We start from the raw sequence: 25,233 nt of genomic DNA, 5'->3' as shown, positions 1-25,233 counted from the left end.
CCTTACAGCAGAACACAGAGAAGTGCTGCGCGAGAGCTTTTTCTGGACCCTGCCTGGAGGAAACAGACTTACTCTTATGCAGCTGAAGCAGCAGAGTTTGGAGCAGTGTGGGCAGAGACGAGCATCCCTCAGTTTCTCCATGCAGATGAAACAGCGAAACACCTCAGCGATGCTCTGAACAGGGACAGCAGAGAGATGATGAAGCTCAGTTTAAAACTATCTACAGCCACAGAAATCACCACAGGGTTGAATCAACATCACTCAGACACAGTGTCAACAAAAACTGACTATACAGTTCACAAAGGTCATCAAGTTTACTGCAAAGCTGTTTTACTGAATTATTCTGGATTGTACAGTAAGTGCAGAGAAGAACAGACTTATTACATCCATAAACATCAAAATAATATCCAGTCGGTCACTTGCTGGTCCAGCTGTTAGGCTGGCCTGAGGTGTGTGACACTGTACATACCTCAACACTTTGTTCATCCATCTCAGCCAGTTTGAAGTTGTTGTTTTCGTAGATGAATCAATGAAGTCGTAGCCGGCGGTCTAAAAAGAAAAGCACTGTTAAAATGAGCTGTGTTTGTTTAACTGTGCTTTAAGCTTCCAGAAAGGCTGAGCAATATAAACATATTATACTGTACAATGATATGAGACTATATATTGTCCTAGATATTGGATATTGCTTCTTTTAATACTTGTCTTTATCCACTTTGTCATTTTATCTATATTACAAATGATTATTTGTCAAAAATGGAACTGTGTTAATATTTTTTCCAAAGTACCAGTTCCTACAATATTGTCACATCAAAGAGGGAATTTGGGAAAAGAAAATTTATAATGTTCGATTCAGTCTCCCAGTTCTAGCATTATTGAAGTGCTATATATATATATATATATATATATATGTATATGTATATTGTGTATTGAGATATAGCATAAAAATATCTCAATATAATTTTCAGCCCATATTACCGAGCCCTAGCTTTTTTTTGACAGACCTGATATTTCTGTTTTGCCTCTTAGTCACTGGAGTATTGAGTCAAACAACACAAATGTGCCACTGCATTGTGATTTTTACACTACAGCTGACTATTTTAATGAAACATCATATTGCTTTCAGTTTTTGCGTTTTATTTCCCTTCACTTACCATGTCATGATCACTCTAAAAATAATGATGAAGACATAAAATTAAAGACATAAAATTCACCATGATGAACTGCACAGCTCAAGTTTCAAGTTTTTACAAGTCAATATGATACAGAAATGAACCCCATGAAACTAGTGGTTGCTCAGAGGGCATGAAAGCCTCTAAAAAAGTAAACATACTATTTTTTTTTTATACTTTAACAATGTTTTTAGACTGTTTTAGATTTATTTTCTGACTATTCCACATTGTTTTATTTTGTGTTTTAGTTTTATTTGTTCTGGAGGTCTCTTTTTATTATTATTTTTTACTTTATCTCTTTGTTTTACTATTGCGCATTCTGTTTAGGAAAGTGCCATACAAGTGAAGTTATTATTATCTAAACATTTAAAAGACAGTTGATGATTGTTCATATGAAGTACATAAAACCATACAAAAGTTTGGAGTCTCCTGCCACAAAAGCGCAATTGGGGACAAACATATGGCTGAGAGGACGACTCTATATTTCTATATGTTCCTTGTCTATATGATCATGTTTTTAGGTTATAGAAGTCCTTTACAAATAACTGTTACTTTGTATGGAGGGTTTGTTTAGTACATAGAGAACAAAACACTATAATATGGTTGCACCAGACTGCCAACTGAAAGAGCATAAAGAGACAAAGACATCTCTGTGCAACTGTTCAGCAAGAATAGAAGAAATCATCAGACATTAGTAAAAGAAACTGGGAGCTAAGCATCAAAATGTGTACAGATTTAAATATGAACAGGTTCCTGTCTAAATGTTAAGTGCACAAAAAACCTATAACATATTAGAAATAAACGGCAACGTGTTGTTTTAGCAAAGCTTTTGCTCAAACTTTATAACAGAAATAGGTCAGTCTAGAGTTAGCACTGACAGAACTGGATCATATCCGCTAAGCATAGTGTGGAATGACAAATCACTGTCTAAACCTCTTAAATCTATCCACTGTAAGACTTCAGAGGCCTAAAGGAAAATGGCTTTACAGAATATTTAGAGCCTATTCTTACTACTGTGGCTCAGGAATGACTGAAAGTCACTTAAGCTTTTATGGACTCAACAACAAATTTTAAACCAAGATATAACAGTATTCCCCCCTGTCATGCAACTCTGTAGGGACACTAATTAAAAAGACATTTGAATCATTTAATTCTTTCCTCTCTGGGGGCAAACACTATTTCAAATATAAGTTATATAATACATTTTATGTTTAGATTATACTGTTTGTTTGTTTTTTAACTCTGTCAAAATAGCCATTGTTGAATGATAGAAGAAAAACATAAACATAACAGGTGAGTCCAAACTTGTAAAATGTAGTGTGCAGAACGCGCATTTGCATGGTCCTTTAGGGAAAATACCGATTACATAAAACTTTAAATAAAAGCTTAGTCCCAATTGAACACCCAGTCCCTTTTACTAGCCAGGTGCGGCAACACATTTTGACAAATAAAGGCCTATCTCAATTAGAGGCCCGGTCTGGTAACCATGCAGTTCACTTTTATAAATGTTCTTTGGATGTATAAAAGTGGGTTGTTGGCTACCTGATAGTAACACAGTAAATGTTAGTTAGCTGCTTAGATCACGCATATAATATGTATATCAGGATTGGAAATGCACTTTTTCTCCACCTGCCACTATGGCTGGTGGAGTCAAAAATCTACCAGCCACTGAACAGATTATCATTGGGGTTTTTTGGGCTTTTGAGTGACACAAATCTAACAGCCACTTGCACATTTTACCAGCATTTGGCCAGTGACTGGTGCTAATTTCCAACTCTGGTATATGTGTTTAAACTTTCTTCAATATGGACCTGACACACACATGTTTAGCTTGGTAACAATCTCTACAATTCAGCCGTTCAGTTAATTTTACTGAAACCGTGAGCACCAAAGAATACGGCATTGGAAACAAGAAAGACAAAAAAGAGGTTTGTAGATGTAGAAGACTGTTTTTAAAAAGGCAGGAAAAATGTCCAATTAACTGTATTCTTAATTATCATAATTATATATTTGATATTATTTTACATACGTACTATAATTTTTAAGCATTTTTCAGGTCATTTGTTTTTTTTGTTTCGATTTCTCCTTTTTTGTTTTATTTGTGTAGATTGTTTTGTTTATTTATTTTTGGGCCAATTTTCAGGTAATTTGTTTGTACTTTTCACAGATCCCATGCTAACATTGCTTCTTTCCCTCTTCCCATGTTTAAGAGAAAAAAAATCTAGCCGATTTGCCCAGGTCTCAAAAGGTTAAACAAATAATTTCATTATATTTCCATCTTTGTTAAACAAGTTTAGTGTGAAAGCAACTAAAAGCCCCGTCCCATATAGACGCCAGTCCCAAATATAAGCCTGTAGAGTTTCGTGATTTAAGCAAATAATAGTGCAACTAAGCATTTTCATCACCGCTAGCTTGTGCCAACCTGCCATCCCACATAAGAGGCCCAGAATCAGCAGACACACTGACAGCTAACCAACCTGTCCGGGAGCAGTAATAACAAGAGCTATCTTTATGCCTTTAAACATAAATTAGCAACCTAAATAAGCAGAAAACAGACTACCTGTATATAACTGTGATGCTAGCTAGCTTGCTGACATTAGCAGGGTGGCTCACTTACCTTCTCAGAGACTCGGCTTCGTCTGTCACACCTGATAAACAAACGAAAAAACTACATTTATCTATCCTAACACACCGCAGGCGTTGTCGCGGCTGATTTATCGACCATAAGAGACCAAAATGTGTCCAGTCGCAGTGGCGTAAAGGCAGAAGTTACGCTGAAAAACGAAAAAACGGTTTGTTTTTTGCCCTAAATTGAAGATGTAGCGGTCGCGCTTGCTCTGAAGCTGTCTGTCCCCTAGCAATAACCAATCAAATGGCTCCTTTTCTTCTTCGCTTGCTTTTAATGTTCCTCGTTTTTCAGACTGCTTAAAGGGGAGTTACCGCCACCTAATGGACAAACCACAGAATCACAGAAGAGGTGCATCAAAAACAGTTCCCCTGCTTCACTATTTATACTTTTATTTTAACCCTTAGAGACTGCTTTAACCCTTTGAAACCTGAGCAATCTGGCTTCATTTCTTTTAAAATCGTGGGAAGAATTTGATGAACAACTTATCGAAAAATGCCCCTAATACTACTACTACTACTAATAATAATAATAATCACAATATTAATTCATGTAGCACTTTTCAAGCTCCCAGATAAAAAGGTTTACAGAATAAAATAAATATCAGACACCCATGCAGGCCCTCCCCCTGCCCCCTTGTGACATAACCAAAATTCAGAATAAAAACAACATTAAAACACAAATAATAAAATACTGATGTGTACAAAGCATGAGGGTGTAAATTCATAAATAGAATTTTCCAATGAGTAAATAAAATGTGGAGAAGAGAATTAACCCCATTTAAGCGGACACAAATTAGGATTAAAAGAATAACCACATGTACAAGCAGAGAAGACGCTAACAAAAGAAATAATGTTATATAAAACAGGTTGAATTTCAATAAAAATAAATAAATAAAAGTTTTTGAATGTAAGACAGGTAAAAGTGCGAAGTATATGAAGTGCATAAAGTAGTCACATGGCAAAACCAAAACAGGACCACAATAAAATGCAAGGCAAGCAATTGATCGTGTGATTTTTGACAATATGAGACCTTTTGGATACAGCTATGAGCCAGTAGGTCAAAAGTTCAAGATATTTAGTAAAAAATCTTTACTTTTTAAAGATAGATTTATTATAGAATTCAAATTTCAGGCTCATGTAATCCAAAATATGAAGAAGTAAACACTTTATCAATATAGTATAATATGTGAAATTTAAGCTTTTTTAATTATTTTGACTTAAAATGCTTCCCCATCACTAGCACACACTGAGCCATCTCAGCTAACTGTGTGGATTTATTTATAATATTCTTGTTGTCAAGTTTAAAACAGTCTATATAGCACAGATGTGACATCACAACTTTAAGGAAGTTTCTTCTCAAAATATGGGACCTTTAAGTTAAAACTAAAGGTCAACATTTCAAGATGAATGAAAAAAATGTTGACTATTTAAGTTACAAATTTGAGAGAAATCAAAATTAGGCTCACTTAGTTTTGTATTATAAAATATTATTATAAAAATGTTAGCATGTTAGTTAATGATACATACTCAGCTGTCTCAACGATTATACATCATCTTGTCATCTGAAGCCGTCATTCAGCCTTTTTTATGGACACACACACACACACACACACACACACACACACACACACACACAGACACACACACACACACACACACTGTAATTTGCAGTAACCCCATTGTTGTTTTATGCAAACAGTCTGAAGCTGGATAGGACGCACTGAGACATATGCAAATCAGCCCATCAGGCAGTGCAGGGTGTACTGCAGAGGTGAACGTTTCTCCACTTAGGAAAATGCTGATGAGCAGCTGTGGATTTCCAAAACTTTTCATCCTAATACTTGCTTTATTTTAAGTAATCAGGGAGGGCAGACAGCCGCTGAAGCAGCACAACCTGTTTGTCTGTCTGAGGTGAGTCACTCCTCCTATTAATTACTTTTATAATATATTTATTATTTTATGAGTTTCAAGGGTTTTTTTGTGCTTCGTGGTTACTCCACATGGAGATGACGGGTGCGTTGTGAGAATATCTGCCTTGCTTATGAATATTACAGCTGTTGGTATGGAGGGGAGGGCGCATTAGAATAAACTAAAGATCATTTTCCTGGGTGGCCCGAGTGCTTCATTGTCCTGATAAAGCTACAATCCTGTAGGAAAATCAGCCATATTTATCATTACAGATATTAAGATGAGCGCAGACACGGTGGAGCAGTCAGAGGCTCCAGCCGAACAGGCAGGTAAGATAAATTTCACCTTTCCTCGTGGCGCACGTAAATACAGCTGAACCACACCAACACACACACACAGACAGAGACAAGATGAGGCTCAGGAGAGTGTGTTATTTATTCGTGATGCTGCACTTCTACACAAAGAGTTTGTTTGTTGACTGTATGTGAAGTATTTTAGTTTTTATTTCATTATTCTTTTTATTTTATTTATTTATTTGATTTGTCATGTTTTATCAGTTGAGTGTTTGATTTTTATGAAGTTTTCAATGTTTAAAAGATGTCTAGAAAAGTCAGGGATTATCTGAAAGGATACGTATTGGATGCAAACATCTTAGGAGTATTTTAAATCCTGCCTTTTACGGTAAAAATTTGACTTTTTGGTTCTGTTTTTTCACTGTTCGGTGGTCTGTGTTGCTGTTATTTACATCAGTTTTTTTTATTTCCTACTGTGTTATTTAACTCTTTAAAAGCCAAGCTAACTGGTTTGTTTTCTCCCCAAAACATGCAAAGAAGGCAATGAGAAACCAGAATTAGCCCTCAAAATTAGCAAGAAATTAGTAAAACATCACAAGAAAATTACCTGAAAATATTCATAAAAAGAAAGGGAAAGGGAAAAAAACCCAAAGAGACAAGAAAAAACTTGGGGGAAAAAGTGCAAAAATAAAACTTTTTTTTCTGTTACATAATTTTAAATACATAATTATAAAAATTATAAATATGGTTTTCTGTTTATTTTGTCCTTTGTTTTGGATAATATCTAATGACTAATTTTCAAATCATTTATTTGTCAGCTTTTACAATGTTTTGTACATTTCTTGTTAAGTTGCTCATTGGCTTTTTCCCACATTTTCAAAACAAACCAAATCAGTTTTCTCAGGTTCCAGAGGGTAAAATGCTTGTAATAGGCGTCTGAATGCAGCACAACAAAAACTGATGTTGATCCAGGATCTAAAGGGTTAAGCACAACTTTTTAGAGCAGCTCCTCTTAACTTTAATACAAAGAGCACATTTTGTGTAATAAATTGTTCCTCATACAAATAAAAGCAGCATTTTGCCCTGCTCCTGTTTCATAGGGAGCTTTTTGTTAGCGTGAGCCTATGTGAGTGTGTGTGTGTGTGTGTGTGTGTGTGTGTGTGTGTGTGTGTGTGTGTGTGATATTATGGCAGTTGGTTGCTATACCAGGATGCACCTGAGGCTGTTTGCTGAGAAATGCTTGCTGCCCGGGGGCCGAGAACGCCAACCAGCCACAAAACAAAACCGGGAACCAGCAGCAACAGAAAAAGTGGAACTTTTATTTAGACAATGGCTGCGTGAGAGAAGTGAACGTCTCTGTTTCATGGAAGTGCTGCACATCATATGTTTTTGTCAATATGCATGATCATTGCGACTCTTTTTCAGTGAGAGCTGCACTTTCTGTCGTAAAGACATTTGCATGCAGCTCTCAATCTCCAATATTGGCTTTAAAATGATTTCAGCTATCACAAACCGATTTTTTAAATTATTATTATTATTGACAAACTTAGTTTGCACAATGGATCAATGTTACGCACATTGAAAAGCATTGAATTTCACGTCTCCATCTGCTGGTGCGCCATCAAGAGTATGTATAATATCAAGGTAATTTTAGAGCCTGACTGATACCAGATTATTAGGGCCGATATCGATATTGGGGAGCAAAATAATTCAGATATTGATCTATCTATCTATCTATCTATCTATCTATCTATCTATCTTTCTATCTAGCAGGCAGGATATTTTACAGTTTACCAATAAAATTAGCCAAAAAAAACAACAACCCCTTTTTATTTTGGTACAAATTGGGCAACATATAAACAAAAACCATATACTATATCAGTGAGAGGCCAATATCGGCCAATAAAATCGTCTCTAGTTATTTTCACTACTGAAGAGACTTGATGATCTTTATAATTAATTAGGAAAAAAGTGGATATATATGATGTATCGGTTATCAGCCACATTAGTTGTTATATATCGGCATATCAAATATCAGGAAAATATCCAATATCGAGCATCCCCACATTTAATTGAACAGATTTGTCAGAAAAAAAATACAGTTTAATATAAGTTTATGTAGAATAAACATGCAGCAAAGGGTTTTGACAGTATTGATTTTAGTTTGAATCCAGAGTCTTGTATGATTACAGTTTGGGAGAGACTTTTCACGTTATCTTTCCTCAAATTGAGTGCTGTGAATGCCTGAACATAATCATAAAAAATCTGCATTGTGCTGCTTTGTGAATACTATGGAGTAAATACTGCATAGAACACAAGTTCAGGGGATTTTTTTAGATACATTTTGTAATTTTTGGGAAAAAAAAACCTCAGATAGTGTTACATTGCTCTCAAAATGCAAATAATTCCTGTGCGATTTTAGTCAGACAGTCTGACAACCTACATAACAACTTGTCATTATTGTGCTGCTTCACATCTTCATAAAAACCAGATTATTTACATTTTTGAATTTGCATTTTTGCATTGCTTTTGGAGTTGTTTTTGGTAGCTTGAGAATCTGAAAGAAATGGTAAAATAAATATATAAAACAAATATTAAGATACTGTCGTCTACAATGTCCTAGAAATAAAAAATATTAACATGTGAAAAGAGAAAAAGCTAATACAAAAGAATAATCCCGATGCAAGTTAGAATCTGGATCGGAGCATTTGTATGTTTATGGTTTTTTGTTTGTTTGTCCAATTACAGTTACAAAGTGCTATAGTGAATAAGATAAAATAGCATACAATGTAAAGATAAAAACAGCAAAAACATGAGTAAAAACAAAAAAAAATCTGGGTATTTTTGTGATGTTTAAAGTAAGTTAAACATAAGTTAAACATATAAGTTTGGTGTTATTTTACATTTTTCTCGTTTTCCAAAAATCCCATGATACGATCAAAACCAACAGTGATTGAATCCTGACATATCTGTTTCCTGGTCATTATTGTCCAAAAACATTTAAAAACACATTAATGAGCCACAGTGTTGAACTGGTTGACACGTTACTTCATTATCATAAACACACACATTGTAGTTTGTTTTGACTCAGTCTCACAGACACCGTCCTGCTGCCCCAAACAGCAACAAAATTAGTCTCTGACAAACACTCTTTTTCCTCCTGTCTGTTTAATAAAAACACAGTGACCAGCTGATTTGAATAAAACTGAAAATTGTGACTATTTTTAAGATTTACTAGAAACCAGTGGACTTGGAATCAGAAAATACTGAGAGAAGAAATGCAGATTTTAGTCTTTTTGTAATGCAGAACAACATCAGAAATTCTTTAAATTTGGGTTTTTCAGGGCTGTTACAGATACCGATTAATAGTAGTTAATGAGACACATAACCAGTATTTGGAACCAATATGCATTTACAACAAAAAACTAAAATCTTTTTGTCAATATTTATAATTTGAAATATAGCAAAGTCCAACACAAAACTTTGTTTAGAGGCCTTTAGCAAATGTTTAATCAAAACAGAAACTTTCGACATCATATACAGCAAGGTCTAAGCAACTTTTTTTTATAAAGTCAAGTGACAATTTAAATATAAAATGAATAAATAACAACAGCTCCCTGATGTTTTACAGAGTAAAAGTTCCTCCCATCTTGACACTTTCTTTGCACTTTTTAATTAATACATTTTATCTGCAATCATTATTATAAAACTCCAACACAGATAATCTGCAAAATGCCAAAATACTTGTGGCGTTCCAACATTACAGTTTTTGATGCCAGTGTTCACACTATAATAATGTAAGTAATTACAAGTGCAATAGGCCACAACTTTTCAGAATCATAATTACATCTAGTTTGCACAATGTACGACAACTTGCACATTGCATGCATGCATGTTTTTTTTTTTTAATTAATTAATTTAAGCCATATATTAGCACTTCTGTTTTTGATATTTGTTTATTTGCACCATTCTTGTTCAGAGTGGTTTTGTTTGTGTACTTCTACATGCTACATGAGAATTTCCCCACTGGGATAAATTAAATATCTTGCCACCTTTTGGCTGAAGTACAGGACTTCTGTGACTTATTATATATCGCAGGACTGTCATATTTGTCAGAATTGTCCCTCAAGACTAACTGAAGCCAGACATATTCTCAGGCTGAAGAAATGGTGCCTCTCCACTTGTTGCCAGTGGAGTTTTTAATCACTTAATTACACACTTCTAGGACGGACAGACAGAGTAAAAGACAAAGCAACTGGTTAAAATGGAGGCTTTTTTGTGTGCAACCACCGTTTCCAGCGTGTGTGCAGGCAGAGCTCTAACACAGGCTTCCTGCGCTCGGAGCTGATTTGCATGTCTTGGTCATTTCCATACTGGAAGTTTGGCTGTGAAGCTGGTTGTGCTGGGGGGCAGTGACATCGTGGGGCGGTGGGGGTTGTTATAGGTGTATTTGCATCGAGTGTCTCCTGCAGCTCACTGCCTCTCTCTCTCTGTTTCTCTCTCCCTCTCTCACACACACACACACACACACACGTACGATCCCAAATAGCCCCATTTGACATTCAAATGATGCAAGCTTATCCAGCACACCTTTGAACTCCCCTCCTCTATCAGCCCTCTGCCTGTCCGCTCACTCAACACTGACAGCTTCACACTGCAGGAGGAAAACTGCACTTCTTGAAAAGACGTGTCAGAAGTGTGTTTTGTGTACACACAGATGCAGTCAGCAGCCGGTGCAGTGAAAATATACAGCAAACTCCTAAAAAAAGTTCAAATATCAGACAAACGTCTCCCATACTGCCTATAATGCTTGATCAGATATTCTGCAGTACACTGATCTAAGTACCACATTATTTTATTATTTAACTTTAACCCTTTAACACCTGAATTAACATCAGTTTTCTTGTGCTGTATTCAGATGCCTTTCACTAGCATTTTAATCTCTCTGAAATCTGAGAAAACTCGTTTGATTTCTTTCAAAAACACAGGAAAAAATTTAATAAGCAACATGGCAAGAAATGTCCCACAAACTGCAAAAAATAGTAAAACCTGATAAGAAAATTATCTAAAAATCAACTGGTGGGATTAATAGATATAATCCAAAAAAGGGGGGGAAATGTCCAGAAAACTATACTTATAATTCTCTTACTTTTACATTTAATTAATATAATTTTAATGCGTCATTAATCTGTTTTTAGCGTTTCACTCTGTATTTATGTTGTAATTTGTTTGCACAGATGTAGTTTGGGTTTTAAGATTAAACTGTATGCATGTTTTCTATCTTTATATTAATTCAGGTTCATGGTAGAAATAAGTTGTTTTGACTGTAATATTTTACCACCTTTGGAGTGGTCAGTTTTAGTAAATCAATTTTTTATTTTATTTTTTTTTTTAAAGAAGAGAACTCTAGTTTTATGGTTCATTGGATTTTGTTTAGTTTGGTTTTATTAGAAATTATATTCAGTAACAGTCTACTGAGCCAGTTAGGAAATTATGTCATTGCAGCTGTAAAAAGAGGGCAATTTAGTGGTAAAATAATTGCAAACAGTAAACAAAGTATCACCATACATCACTGAAATAATGTCTCACGTACACACTGAACGCTCACAGACTCATTTATATGATTTAATTTGACCTGTGTCACTCTGGAGAAGCTGAATATAATTATGAGCCACAGAGTGACATTTTAAAAACCTGAATCTCTCTTCCTCTCCTCTGACTTTTAGAGCAAAACGGGATCGACTTCAATCGACAAGTAAGTAACCGAGTTTTAATAATTCACTGCACTTCCTGCGCTCAAATTCGTGAATGAATGACGACTGGATTGTTTTGATTAACACGCCGTAACCTTTTCCTGTTTGCCAGCATGATTAGACGCTAATGTTTGTATCCAGCACAGAGGGAGAAACTGTGGTCATGTGTACACTTCAGTCATGTATTTTAAAGGAAAACATGGATTACATTAACTTCTTTATCTTTCACAAAAATGCTTAACTTTAAAGTGCACTGATGTTAGTAGTTTAAAAGCCATTTGGTCTTTCTGAAATAAGTGAAACTGCCAGTGAACGTTGAGCGGGAGCATCACGAGAAAGCAGACTTGTCCAAACCCCCAGCAACCAGTTGCAAAAAAAATAAATATCAATCAGAATGATGTGGATTAGGAAATTCCATATTTTGCTATCCAGGACTATAGTAATCCAGATAAGCGGTACTCTAAATTAGATTACATTTCACAATGTAGGATACTAGCTGTGTCAAGAATAACTGGTAGAAAAGCCGGCGTGGAGTCACTTTAACGGTTTTCTTTAGGAGCCAGAAAACAGCATGGAGGATGCAATTATTAGGAACTACTTGTAACTGTGTAATTGTATTTAACATAAAGTAATGAAGTATTTTTGGTTTGATATAGACAGCTATTTGGGTAATATTTTACAGTAGCTAATCAAGTGCAAAAGTAAATAAATGCACCCATTTAAAAGATTTATTGCATTTTGTACCAGAATCTGCCCTTCTGCTGGGATCAGGATAATCCTGATATTTTAAAACAAAGGCATCCCAAACAAAGGCATCAGAAGTTTTGAACAGCACATAGTAAAGATAATATAATCCAGATCAAAACCAAGATTGGATTACATTGAATCCTTTCTTTTTCTTTTTAACAACTTATTTTCAAGATTTGACACAATCCAAGAGCTGATATGTGATCAGATTGCTTCTGAACAACTAGGCCCTGATCCTGTCATGATAACTAAGGTCTTACTGTTTGTAGGTTATAGTATTTGTCCGCTGTTATTTATGTTTTTGTTATTGACATCAACTCTGACCAAAACCAACAAAAGACTCAATAACTGCCGTAAAACGTTGGTCACTGTAGTTTCTATTGTTAGAAATATTAGTCAGGCAGGAGTATATGATGCATTTGTCTGGTATTATTTCAGCATTTTCTAACTTTTTTGGCTCATGATGCATCAAAAGTCACCTTAAAAATAATAATAATAATAACAATAATGATAATAATAATAATAGCAACCTATCATCAATTGTCTCTTTTCCAGTAAAGTGATTACACTAAAAATACAAGTGCAGTATTTACACAATATCATTATGGGTTCAATATTAATTAACATGGTACCAATAATTCATTTTTTAAAATATCACGGCTATTGTCAATACAGGTGTATTACAAAATCCATAGACGTAAGTGGAAAAACAGTCTAGAAAAGATACAGGATAACAGCTGAGCACTGTAGTTCTTAGAGTGCTTTTGTTTGGGACTATTTTTAGCGGCGGATAAATACACATTAGTTCTGTCGTGAATATTTAGCAGCAGGATGATGTATGAGAGACTGACTGAAAATATCTACATTTTCAATAGTTTTTGGGAGAAAGTTTATGACAGAGGAAAAGATTAATCAGAATGGGGATACACAGATAATACTTAGAAGGATCAGATGTTGATTTCTGTGTTGTCATGGGACTTGATGATAAGAAAAATAAAGAATAACATCAAGACTCTCTGTATCCTTAGTAACCAAGCGCAGTTATAGAATATAAACAGCCTTGAGCCACGAGAATGGTACTGAACCTTTACCTGAGGCTCAACTGACTTTTAGACGGCTAACATCCTCGGGATAAACCACCGGCTCCCTCCACAGATGTCAATAATGATTGCCACCTCTTCTCAAACATCTCAAATAGTTTGCAGCTATTTGGATACTTCTCCAAACACTGTTTTTGGCAGCGGAGGACCTTTCTTTCAGTGTTCGTGTTTTCAGGAAGTGACATGGCTTTCAGGGGTTAGGTGCGGGTGGGTGATGTGAGGATGGGGAGGGATATTTGCATACTGGCTTGCCCAAGGGGAGGGAGAGAGTCTATCAGTCTTTGTATTATGTTTAGTGACCAAACTGGTCCTGGAGCGAGAATTCACCAGTGTTTGTGTGCTCCATCTCTACACACAGACACACACATGTAAAAATGCACTCATTTGCCCCTGACACAGACAACGTTTCCCCTCCTTTTTTAATTACTTAATCTAATTATGAGAAACCTGAGGTAATACTGTTTTGGCTGTGCTTTTGATGTCTTAGATAAAGACGGAGGAGATCAGTGACTCGCCTCATTCAGCCGCCACGCTGAAGACATGTCACCTGACGCAGAGCTCTCAAGTGCCTGGAGGTCAGCTGTCTGGGGTAAACGCAACAACTCCATTTTTTTGTTGAGCTTTTCAACACATAAACACAAACATACACATTCACAACACACAGTGGCCACAAGTACTAAACCTCCGACTTCACACACGTTACTAAAGTAAAACTACACACACCACACTGTAAAAAAAGTACTACTTTGAAAACGTGATGTAGTTAAAAGTATTAAAGCATAATTAAGAGTATGTAGTTAAGTATTTTGTGACTGTTATACTGATAGAGATTATATAAGCATTAACACAACTGTTGTAGTTGGTTGTTATTGAGATCATTTTGAACTATTTATTATTTTTATTTTTTAATTTATTATTTTTTTTTCATTGATTGGTTCTTTGATCAATCTGCTGATTATTTTCTCCATTAATCGATTGGTTGTTTGGTTTGTCGATTAATTGGCTGATTCAGTTTCAGCTCTCCTTGTACATTTTTATATGTATTGTGTGCAAAAACCTTAATTTGTAAAGCAACAGAAGTTGTCAGATAAATTTTGTGAAGTAAAAAGAACATTTACCTCTGAAATGTATTGGAGCAGTAATAGAAAGTGGCATTGAAAGGAACGACTCAGGTAAAGTACACCTTGTAGGCTACTTAAGTAGTATTTGAGTAAACATACTCACATTCTACTGCTGGTAATTAGTATGATTAGTAAGATATGCATTTTAGGGACTAAAAGTGAAGGTATCTCAGACTCAATCGCACCCAATGTGACCTTTTTTCCTTTAAAAAAAACCTGTGCTGTGCTAAATAACTGGAGTAACATACTAAAAAGAAACTAAAAAATAGGTACAACAAGACATATGGCCACAGTAATATCTAAGAAATTGTGATCATCACTTTTAACTTTTTACGCAATTAAAAGTCCAGTGTGTCGGATTTAGTGCCATCTATTGACAGAAATAGTATATATTCATAACTATTTTGTCATTAGTGTATAATCACCTGAAACCAAGAATGAGTCGAGACTCATTCAGTTGGTTTTTTTTGTCTGCTGTGCAGGAGCTCACCTCTCTCCACCCCATGCAGCAGCTGGTTCTGATGCCACCGTCTCACCTGTCCTCTCCCTCCCCCTTCCTGCTCTCCCAGAGTCCCACCAGCCACCAAGGTAAAACCTGAAACAACACAGAAAGTTAACACAGGGGGGATTATTTTCAGGGATTTAAGCTGCCCTTTTGGTTTTAACAAAAAAGAATAAGCAGAGCAATTAATGGAGAGGTTTTCTTCAAAGGACTGACATTTTGGGGAATATACTGCATATAAATAAAAAGAAATATACCAGTTCGATGAGAATATCCACTCTCATGTCTGTATAAAGCAAATATACCCAGCTGGCCACCAACGTTGTTAGGCGTTCATATATAAATGAATTGAGGTTGTGACATCAGGTGACCAAAATTCAGCATCAGGCCGTCAAATGTAAACGTCAGTTTAACGTAGAATACTGATAATAGACGACATGAAAGTCACGTACACAAAGTCGTGAACTTGGACATCTCCAAACATTTACACTTACAAGGTTGTGAATACCACAAGGCATTAAAACGTCATAATGTTAACGTACGTACACAACATGAAAAATGTTGTCAATCTGCTTTTCATTACAACCAAAATTTAACAGCTGTCCATCATTAGAGTTCATTGTCTCTTTGACATCATATTGAGTGGCAGCAGCTCATTAGCTTAGCTTAGCATAAAGACTCTGTTCAAAGTTAACAAAATCCACATACCAGCTCCTCTAAATCCCACTAATTAACATCTTATATCTTGTTTATTTGTACAAAAAGGCTATATTTTAGCATAGATGTCTTAAAGGCAAAGTGAAACATCTTAAAAGCACAATTTTCTGTCTTTCCAGGAGTTGAGTTTAAAAAGTGATTATGAGTCGGGACATTGTTAGCCTAGCTTAGCATCAAGAGTGAAAGTAGAGGGAAACAGCTAGCATAAGCTTTGCTGGTTGAAATGTTTATAAAGTTACTTTTGAGCTAATAACAGGAGCATAAAATCGGTTTTACGGGGACTTACTATTGACAGGCAACAGTTATACATTCTCTCAGTACGTCTGACTCGGTCCAAAATGAAGAAATACACTGAACAATACTTCTAAAGCTAGCTAACATTGAATCTGTGCATAAAAAGAAGGGTAGAAAACAACAATTTGCGCTGACAATAGGGCCCGCCCTACTGTGCTTTACTTGGCCTCTGATTGGCTAACTTACCCTCACCCCAACCAATCAAATGAACGATGGCAACAAGTTCTAGCCAATCAGAGTGACAGTAGAAAAGTGCATTAGCAAGTGCATGTTGCATCCATTTCTCCACCAACAGCAGCAGCAGATTGTCTTGAGGTTTTTAGTCAGAAACTGATAATTAATGAAAACACGCTGTTTTCCTTTGCAGCTCTTCTGCAGCAGAACCTGCTGTCTCTTCCCTGTCAGAGTCAAACCAGTCTCCTTCAGCATCAGCCTGGACTGGCTCTGACTCCCCAGGTGAGTCAAACACAGTTTAGCTTAGTGTAAAATGCAGCAAGAAAGTCCTATCACCTATATACTGTATGTGACTTTTTGTTTTGGTTTTATATCCTGTAACTTTTATTGTTTTGTTTCACTCTTACTGCTCTCATCAACAAATTTAGCTGCTATAAAGAGAACGATATTTGACTCAAGAATTGGTGGAGACCAAAATGAGAGCTAAAAGAAAGTCAATATTGGACTTACATGTAATCAGGTGAACAAAAACATAAATACTCCAAATAAATGATGCTCTGCTGGATTTGGAAAAAAGAAACCGTTTGCTAACAAGTTTAGCATAACCATCAGTGTTGGGGTATAACTAGTTACATGTCATTAGATTACAAAACAAATATTATCTGTTACAGTAACTGAGAAAAAAGTAATTAAATTACAATTTCAAATCAAGGTAGGTTTATTAGTCCAAAATATTATTATTTATTGGTATTACTCCAAAAGGTGTAGCAGGATTTAAGGAAAGAAATTAATTTCATTTTTCAACCAATGTTTAAAAAATGACAATTACAAATCAAAATGATTACTCAGGAGATACATCTAAATAAATTATTTTCTGTGAAAGGTTTATATGTCGAATATGACATTCACTGTGTTACTTTGCATCTTTAAACTGTGCAGTAATGCTCTTATTTTCAGCTTTATCACTTAGTTTAAAACATTTCTAAGAAAAGTAATCAAAAAGTACTCAAATGTAGTACCTTATTACATTCCTTATTACATTTCTAAATGGTAACTAGTAATCTGTTACCTATTACATTTCAAAAGTAACCTTCACAACACTGATAACAACTTAAAAGATGATGATATGTGTATGATAAGTGTTGTATTAACAGCTTGATTCTGCCCCCCAAAAAACTGTTAAATTAGGTTTAAAAGAACAATTAGGGTACAAATTTGTACTTTTGGTATAAAGAGTATCTGCACAGTTAAATGCACAAATAGCAAACTTTAATACTTAACTTTTTTGCCGCAAGTACAGTTATCTTGGTGAATGTTGGACAGAAACACATGAGCCACCAGTCGATTCATGCTTAAGCTGACACCACTGTCAGCAAACACTAAAAGCTCTGAATACTTGCAGTTAAATCACAGTTACTGTTGTGCTACAGGACAGTTAAAACCTTTTTTGTTTGTTTGTTTTGTTTGTTTTGTTTTTAATTTTACCTGGAAACTGAAGATCTTTCTGTGACGTTTCTCTGATCCAGGCCATGAGTCGCTCGGGTCTGGCAGGGCCGTCTATGGAGAACCACATGGACATGTCCCACCTGCAGATGCCCAAACACATGTCAGTCCCACCACAGGAGGAACCCAGTGATCTGGAAGAACTGGAGCAGTTCGCAAAAGCATTCAAACAAAGACGCATCAAACTGGGCTTCACCCAGGTAATAAACAGAAAGCACCCCCGCTATATTTTCTTTAGAGACCCTAAAAACTACTGTTGCTTGTTGAGTTGTGAATATTTAGTGTCACGGAGAAGAGTTTCTAGAGAGCGTTTTTTTATAATTTGTATTTCTTAGGTCGCATTTGTGGTTTGGGCTAGACACCTGGTACTTAAGCTTTATTATAACTCAGGTCTCATTCGTATTGGCCCTCATATTTATTAAATTAAAAACACAAGCGGTCAGACAATCAGTTTTAAACACCCCAGAAGGTGAATGGGGAACTCATAACCCATGCTGTCTCCTGCATCAGCTTTGACCTACTGTGCTCCACATAGTGCGCAGTTTTTCCGTGAAATGATAGATTCACCTTAAGTTTTCCTTCTTAAACATGCGGTTTATGAAATTTTGGTTTTACATGTTGGCTGCTGGCAAGCTTGTATTTGGTCCCTCATTAAACTTGAAGCAATGTCAGTGTGTCTCTGGATTTTCTCATTACACAGATCAATTCGGGGTTCTTAACTCGATCGTATAAAACTAAAATGACTCAAATGCCTGATCAAATATGGGTGTGATCGTCATTCTTGATCTTGGAAACAGCAGTTTGACAAATAACCTTGAGTCAAGGTTCACCTCAGACAAACTCCATCCGCCGGGAAAGAAAGGGATGGGCACTTTTTTGTCAAACTGATCAAATATATTTTGTGCTTACGTGTCGCCTCCTTGGAAATATAAGGTTTTATCTGCGTTCTGAGAAGTTTCGAGATACTGAACTTCAAAGTTTTGCATTTCACAGAAAAATAATATATTAATAATTCAATTTTGACACAAATGTCAGATGGAACTTTACTATACTTTTAATTTTGCATGAGAGGGTGTTAAAAGTCTGTATGTGTGTGTGTGTGTGTGTGTGTGTGTGTGTGTGTGTGTTTTCACAGGGAGATGTGGGGCTCGCGATGGGAAAACTGTACGGTAATGATTTCAGCCAGACCACAATCTCTCGCTTCGAGGCTCTTAACCTGAGCTTCAAAAACATGTGCAAGCTCAAACCTCTGCTGGAGAAATGGCTCAGTGACGCAGGTACAGCACAGTAATCACCACTGTCACTTTTTATTTAGTGCCACCGATTATTCTGCCTTGATTCTGAAAAAAAGCATAAAAACAAGCAAAGCAAAGTTAAAATTATATAAAATTCTCTTCATGAATAATTTCGTAATTCCTTACAGTACAGGTAAGGTTGCAGCAGAATGAGATTTTTACAGTAAGATAACTGTATCAGAAAAGATCACGGTTTCACAGTACACGTTATAGCACAAATACTATTATTTGGAGTAGACTGATACTGGTTTTTCAGGGCCAATACAGATTATTAGTCAATGATGCCAATATCCGATATTTGGAACTGATATGCATTTACAAAAAAGAAAGAAAGAAAGAAAATCTTTCTGTCAAAATTTTGAATTTTGAATATAACAAACTCCTAAATGTCTTTGGAAAATGTTTAATCAAAATTTAGACTTCATATACAGCAAGTTACCAGCATTTTTTAAAAATAAAGTCAAGTGAAAATTTAAATGAAAAATGAATAAATAAAAAAAGTAAAAGTTCTTCCCATGCTGATGCTTTCTTTGCAGTTTTTAATTAATTAGATTTATCTGCGATCTAAAAACAAAAGACCCATAGAGATAATGGGCAAAATGCACAATATTGGTCCTGATAATCAGCCAGGCTGATAATCTGTTGACCCTTAACTATTATCATCATGAGGAAATGAAAACAAGGGTTGTTGTTTTTTTTTGTTGTTTTTTTTTTTTTTGGTTGAGCAAACATTTTTAAAAAAATGAATATTAAAACCATTTTGCCTTTTTCCATTCAGTTGCCTTTTTAAATATACTGCGCATGAGCAAATACAAACAGTATGAGAACCGTCAACTTTCATACCACCTTGAAACCGGTAGCCTATGTATCTGCAAACAGAAAAACAACTTTGCATAGATTTCTGAGTTAAAAACAAAACAAAAATGGTCATTAATACTAATTCTGCAGCACAAAACATGCTCTAAAAATGTTTTTTTATCAACCTCCCTGATTTTATTGCAGCTCAAAACTGATGTTATATGTTGATTATTTTACATCAGAGAACTCACCCTCTGACTCCATGAGCAACCCCACCTCTCTGCCGCCCCTGATGGAGGGCTACGGACGCAAACGGAAAAAGAGGACAAGCATTGAAACAAACATCAAGATGACTCTGGAGAAACGCTTCCACGATGTGAGTTCAAGGCTGAATCAGCATTTAATATAAACATTTTTTAGAGTGAGCCTGTTCTGCTTTTTAAGTTGTATAATTTATTGTGAACAGGAGACAAGTTGGTCAGTATTGTAAATTCTGTTACTAGACATTTGCTTGACACAGCTGACACTACATTGTTTTATTTTAAAATGTTAAGCTGACAAAGTTTTAGTTGTAGGATGGCCTGATCAGTGGCTGACTGACAATATCATATATCAGCGATTCCCAGGCAAAATTCACAAAAATCAGCAAGAAATGAAAATAAATTAAAAATAGTAAAAAAAAAAAAATTACAGGAAAATTACCTGAAATTTAGTTTAAAAAGAAAAAAGAAAAAAAGGGAAGAAGATTTTTTTTTAAATGAAATTAACTGGATAAATGCTTTAAAATCATGATAAACCTGTAGCATAATATTAACTATCCAATTATGACAGTTAGCTATAAATTTATTTTTTCCTAGCTTATATTCTTTCTTTTTTTTTTAGGAATTTACCCCTACCATTTTGAAAATAATTTTCTTAATCTACTTATTTCTTGCAATTTATTTTTTAAAATTTCTTCCCAAGTTGCTTATTGCCTTTTTTCTGATGTTGTTGAATGAAATCAAACTTATTTGTTCAGGGCTCAAAGGTTGAAATACTTGTGTGTGTTGCTTGCAAAAAAAAATGATGTTGCTCCAGGTTTCAGAGGGTTAAAGGAGGAAATAATTTTTTTGTTTTTCAGAACCCCAAGCCCAACTCTGAGGAGATAACCCTGATCTCGGAGCAGCTGTCGATGGAGAAGGAGGTGGTTCGAGTTTGGTTCTGTAATCGTCGTCAGAAGGAGAAGAGGATCTACTGTCCGGTGGCCAGTTTATCCGTGAAAAACCACAGTTACAACTCCAGAATGGTTAGTTCTGTCTGCGGCATCGATCCTTTTCACCTAAAAGATTATACCTATTTTATCAGGGTTCCCACATTCATGAAAAGTTATGAAATTAGAAAACCTGTTTTCCAGGCCTGGAAATGTTTTGAAATTAACAGATCATTTTAGGAAAGTTTTCAATATACAAATTGTTTTGAGTATTGTTTAAAATGTTTTCATTCAACATTTCGCAATCTTTGTTATGTTGCATGACAATTAATTAGATCTTCAGTTTTCTATCCCAAAAAAGGGGCACGACCTTGATGTATACCTGTTTTTTGGTCTGATCTTTTGGCGTTTGCAGCAGGTTGTAGGCGGAAATATCAAATTTGTAAGCAAAGACAGCAGTACTTTATAAATCATTTTACGTAATGAGTTCACTTTTTGTACTTTAAGTTTATTTTGATGGAGTTTACTCAAGTAAAATTTCTAATGCAGGACTTTTACTTGTGACGGAGTATTTTTACACTGTGGTGTTACTTTTACTTAAGAACCGAGTACTTCCTCTACCATTGCTTAAATATAGAAATTGTTGGTTGTAAAGCAAATATATTTTACATTCTTAGTGTGAACTTTATCTCATTTTCACTCTGTCTCAGGCCCCTTCATCCAGATCCTACAGTCCTCTGGCCTCAGGAGGAGGCAAGTACTGTTTCCTGCATTCAACCGCTGATAAAGTGCTGTTCTTCATTTAAGTATTTTTGCATTTTTAATAATATTTCGACCTTTCCCTTTCAGTTTCATCAAATTCCTCTCCAAACAGTGCAAGCCGTGACGCTTCTCCCAACAGTCTGTCCACAACCTCTGTGCCTTTAACGTCTCAGGTCAACCCAGCCTCCTACAGCACGCCAGGGTAAGAAACACTCACCGAAACAGGCCGCTTTATCTCGCCTTTTCTCTCACTTCACTTTAGAGTTGCTGTTACAGAGTTTTTTTTTAGCATCGGACAGATTTAGGCTAGCTGAGTAGCCTCATATTTACTGTGCATTTGTCTTAAATAACTCTCCACCAGGAAGCAAACATGCAAATTTCCTCAAATGTCAAACTATTCCTAAAAGACCAAACAGTTTTTAAACAGAAGCATCTATAACAGATAAAAAAAATCCATCATCTCGTTTAATCATTCAGTGTTCGTCATGCATTTTTTTAACTATTTGAAACCTGGGAAAATTGGTTTGATTTCTTTCAAAGAGGGGGGAGAAGGCAATGAGCAACAAGACATGGCCAGAAAGTTAGTAAGAAATTAGTAAAAAAAAAAAAAAAACAGAAAATAAGTAACAAAAAAAAAGAAAAAAGTTAGAAACAAAAGAAAATGATCCAAAAAAGTGCCAAAATGTTTTTTAAAAAATGTCTATTTTTTTCTTTAACATAATTTTAAATTTTTTAATATTTTTTTAACCCCCCCTATTTTTGAACTATTTAAATCACGTCACTCACTTCTTGAAATTTGTGGGACATTTGTGGGTCATTGATTGCCTTTTTATTCTATGATTTTTCAAATAAATTACACCAATTTGCTCAGGCTTCTGAGGGTTAAATAGTATGCGGATGCAGCCAAATAAAATTTCCAAGTTTCAAAGGGTGAAAGGAATAGATGATCATTTTAGGAAATGTGGTTACTTGCGGATGTTAATGCATGAGGCATTCGATAAGAATGATAAAAAAAAGATGTTACCAATTATGTTGACATTTTACAATGCAATGTCAGATAAAAAACAATTCATAAAATCCTGCATTTTTAAGACTTTAAAAGATGGATTTAAGACTTTTTACTACCAATTAAGGCCTTATTTTTACATGAATGAATTCAATGCATTTTAAAGATCATCAGGACGCCTGAAGAAACACTTCATCCTTCAGTTTAAAAGAAAAATTTACATTCAGTATCACCACATTTAGACAGGAAGGGTATGAAAAAGTGCAAACCGAAGAGTAACTAAAGCTATCACCATTCCCCGTCTGGTTTTTCTGTCACTTCATTTGTTTAGATAAATAATGCTGTGATCTGGTCTTACAGGTCCTGGTACCGATGGAATCCTACTGTGTATCATCACTGAGAAACTCGAACTGTATCATATGAAGTTTGTTTTGTTTTGAGAAGGACGTACATTGAAGACGTGACCGAGTAACACAATGACCCCTGTTAGGAACAGGGTTACAACTACAGGCTAAACTTTAGACGGACCCGTGAGACAAAACAGCAGAGGACTGCAAACACAGCGCTGTCAGGACAGCCTCGAGCTGTTTGATTTGTGTTCATGTGATTCCTTTTTTTCAGGGGGGAACATGAAGAAAAACACAAATATCGCAAACACTGGCGGGAAAAGTTCAATATGTTTCAGTTAATCAGTTTGAAGGATTCAGGTTCAGATTCTTTAAGATTTTGTGCCGAGCTGTTCCTTTTTATTCTGTCATCTTTCTGCTCATAGTTGTTGCTGTTATTGTATGTTTTTATGTTCATATTATAGTTATTGTTGTGTTAGTGACATTGATTCAATTCGACATCGTGCACTGCTAGCCTGTCTAAATAAATGTGCAGTCAAAACAAAAGGATTTCATTCAATTGTTCACACAAAAAGGCCTCATATCATTGAAAGCAGCAGCTTTATATTTAAGGATAGGTCTGTGTAACTAGAACTTGGGTTGTAATATTGCAGTTTGATTATTTCTTCTATCAGCTATGATAACAACTAAAACAGTTTATGTAGATTATTGCTCTCACTCTGCAGTCACTAGAAGTGACCTCAGGTGTTGCTAATAATCCCAAATTGCACTAGAAAACTATGAAAGCACAACGAGTCTAAATTAACTCTGTTTGTAAACTGTGGTGGATATTTGTAACACACTGTTTGGTCACTGAGTTCACTCTCTGACTTTGTTTTTTCCTCCACAACACGTTTGAACCCTGAAGGTATTCAGCTCTTTGCAACTTGTCCTCTTCTTTAAGATGTTGAAACTTACAAATAAAGACCCAAGATATAATAAAACAGAATTAAACACACCTTTTTTAAAGAATTCAGAATAAATTTAACAAAGTTAGCACTGTTATTGGTTATTTTTTTTCAAATGAGAAACATTTCTGTATTTTATTTTTTTGTCCTTACTCTTTTTTTTACACTTTTTGGAAGTTGGCAAGGCTCAATCGCAGTCTTGACAGAGTATTTTAGGTATATTATATTCATATTAGCTCATATTAGGTCTTTTTTTTGTCAACAAATCCAATGGAAAAGACTAAAACCAACAATGTTAGTTTGAGTTTTGATACTTTTTAGACTTCCCACCCTCACTGTGGCCCTCAGCCCCAAAAACCTTTAGTTTATATATATATATATATACATATATATATATACATATATATATACATATATATATATACATATATATATATATATATATATATATATATATATATATATATATACATATATATATATATATATATATAAAAGTATGTTTAGTGGCCCCCTTTTTAAAAGAAATAACTTCTGTTCTGAGTGTCCATTGTATATTATGTTTAAAAAATGCTTTGCAGTGGTTTAAAACTGAGTAAACCAACCACTATAATGATGTTATGTAATGTAACAGCAGATACTTTGTAAAGTGAAGTTTTTACGGATGTAACTGAAGCTGCCGTGCTGCGATCCTCTGTGAAATCATCTGTCTTTACCTCTTAACTCCAGGGACGCTGTCTAACTTTTAACTCCTGTCATTAAACTGAGGATGGCCACGCGTGTCAGGTCTTTCTTTCTTTTCCTTTTTAAATGGCGCACGGAGTACACAAGAATATTGCTTCCTGTGCTGAGGGCTACCTGAAGGCACCCCCTGAAGACCGTATTTAGAGGTCAAAGGTCAGTGAAGTTAAAATTTGGACGTATTCTTCGCAGACAGTCTGAAGCTCTTTTGTAAACTGTGAATATGCAATTTTTTTTCT

At 35.2% G+C, this 25,233-nt stretch overlaps 2 protein-coding genes across 3 annotated transcripts in view; one reads left to right on the top strand and one right to left on the bottom strand.

The window, feature by feature from the left end:
• Positions 1-4,021, bottom strand: part of trim37 (tripartite motif containing 37) — a 30,018-nt gene extending 25,997 nt beyond the window's left edge. For both annotated transcript variants that reach the window (XM_042499160.2, XM_042499159.2), the window contains exons 1-3: positions 3,787-4,021; positions 470-549; positions 73-174 (exon numbers count right to left, since the gene is read on the bottom strand). In XM_042499160.2, the coding sequence (XP_042355094.2) occupies positions 73-174; positions 470-490 (123 nt within the window). In that variant the 5' untranslated portion in view covers positions 491-549; positions 3,787-4,021. The remainder of the gene's footprint in view (positions 1-72; positions 175-469; positions 550-3,786) is intronic.
• Positions 4,022-5,571: 1,550 nt separating this feature from the next.
• On the top strand, positions 5,572-24,677 carry pou2f3 (POU class 2 homeobox 3). The gene is made up of 13 exons (XM_042499726.2): positions 5,572-5,708; positions 5,978-6,034; positions 11,725-11,753; positions 14,086-14,187; positions 15,202-15,307; positions 16,600-16,688; positions 17,933-18,109; positions 19,045-19,186; positions 20,245-20,378; positions 21,123-21,287; positions 21,902-21,944; positions 22,041-22,155; positions 23,320-24,677. Exons 2-13 carry the CDS (start codon positions 5,986-5,988, stop codon positions 23,357-23,359), a joined length of 1,191 nt encoding a protein of 396 aa, XP_042355660.1. The 5' UTR covers positions 5,572-5,708; positions 5,978-5,985; the 3' UTR covers positions 23,360-24,677.
• Positions 24,678-25,233: the final 556 nt, after the last annotated feature.

The sequence above is a fragment of the Plectropomus leopardus genome, chromosome 15, assembly GCF_026936395.1.
Source record: "Plectropomus leopardus strain MGB_pleo_1.0 chromosome 15, ASM2693639v1, whole genome shotgun sequence".
NCBI classification, from domain to species: Eukaryota; Metazoa; Chordata; class Actinopteri; order Perciformes; family Serranidae; genus Plectropomus; species Plectropomus leopardus.
The sequence above is the reverse complement of the archived record's forward strand: the minus strand, read 5'-3'. Positions and strand labels throughout refer to the sequence as shown.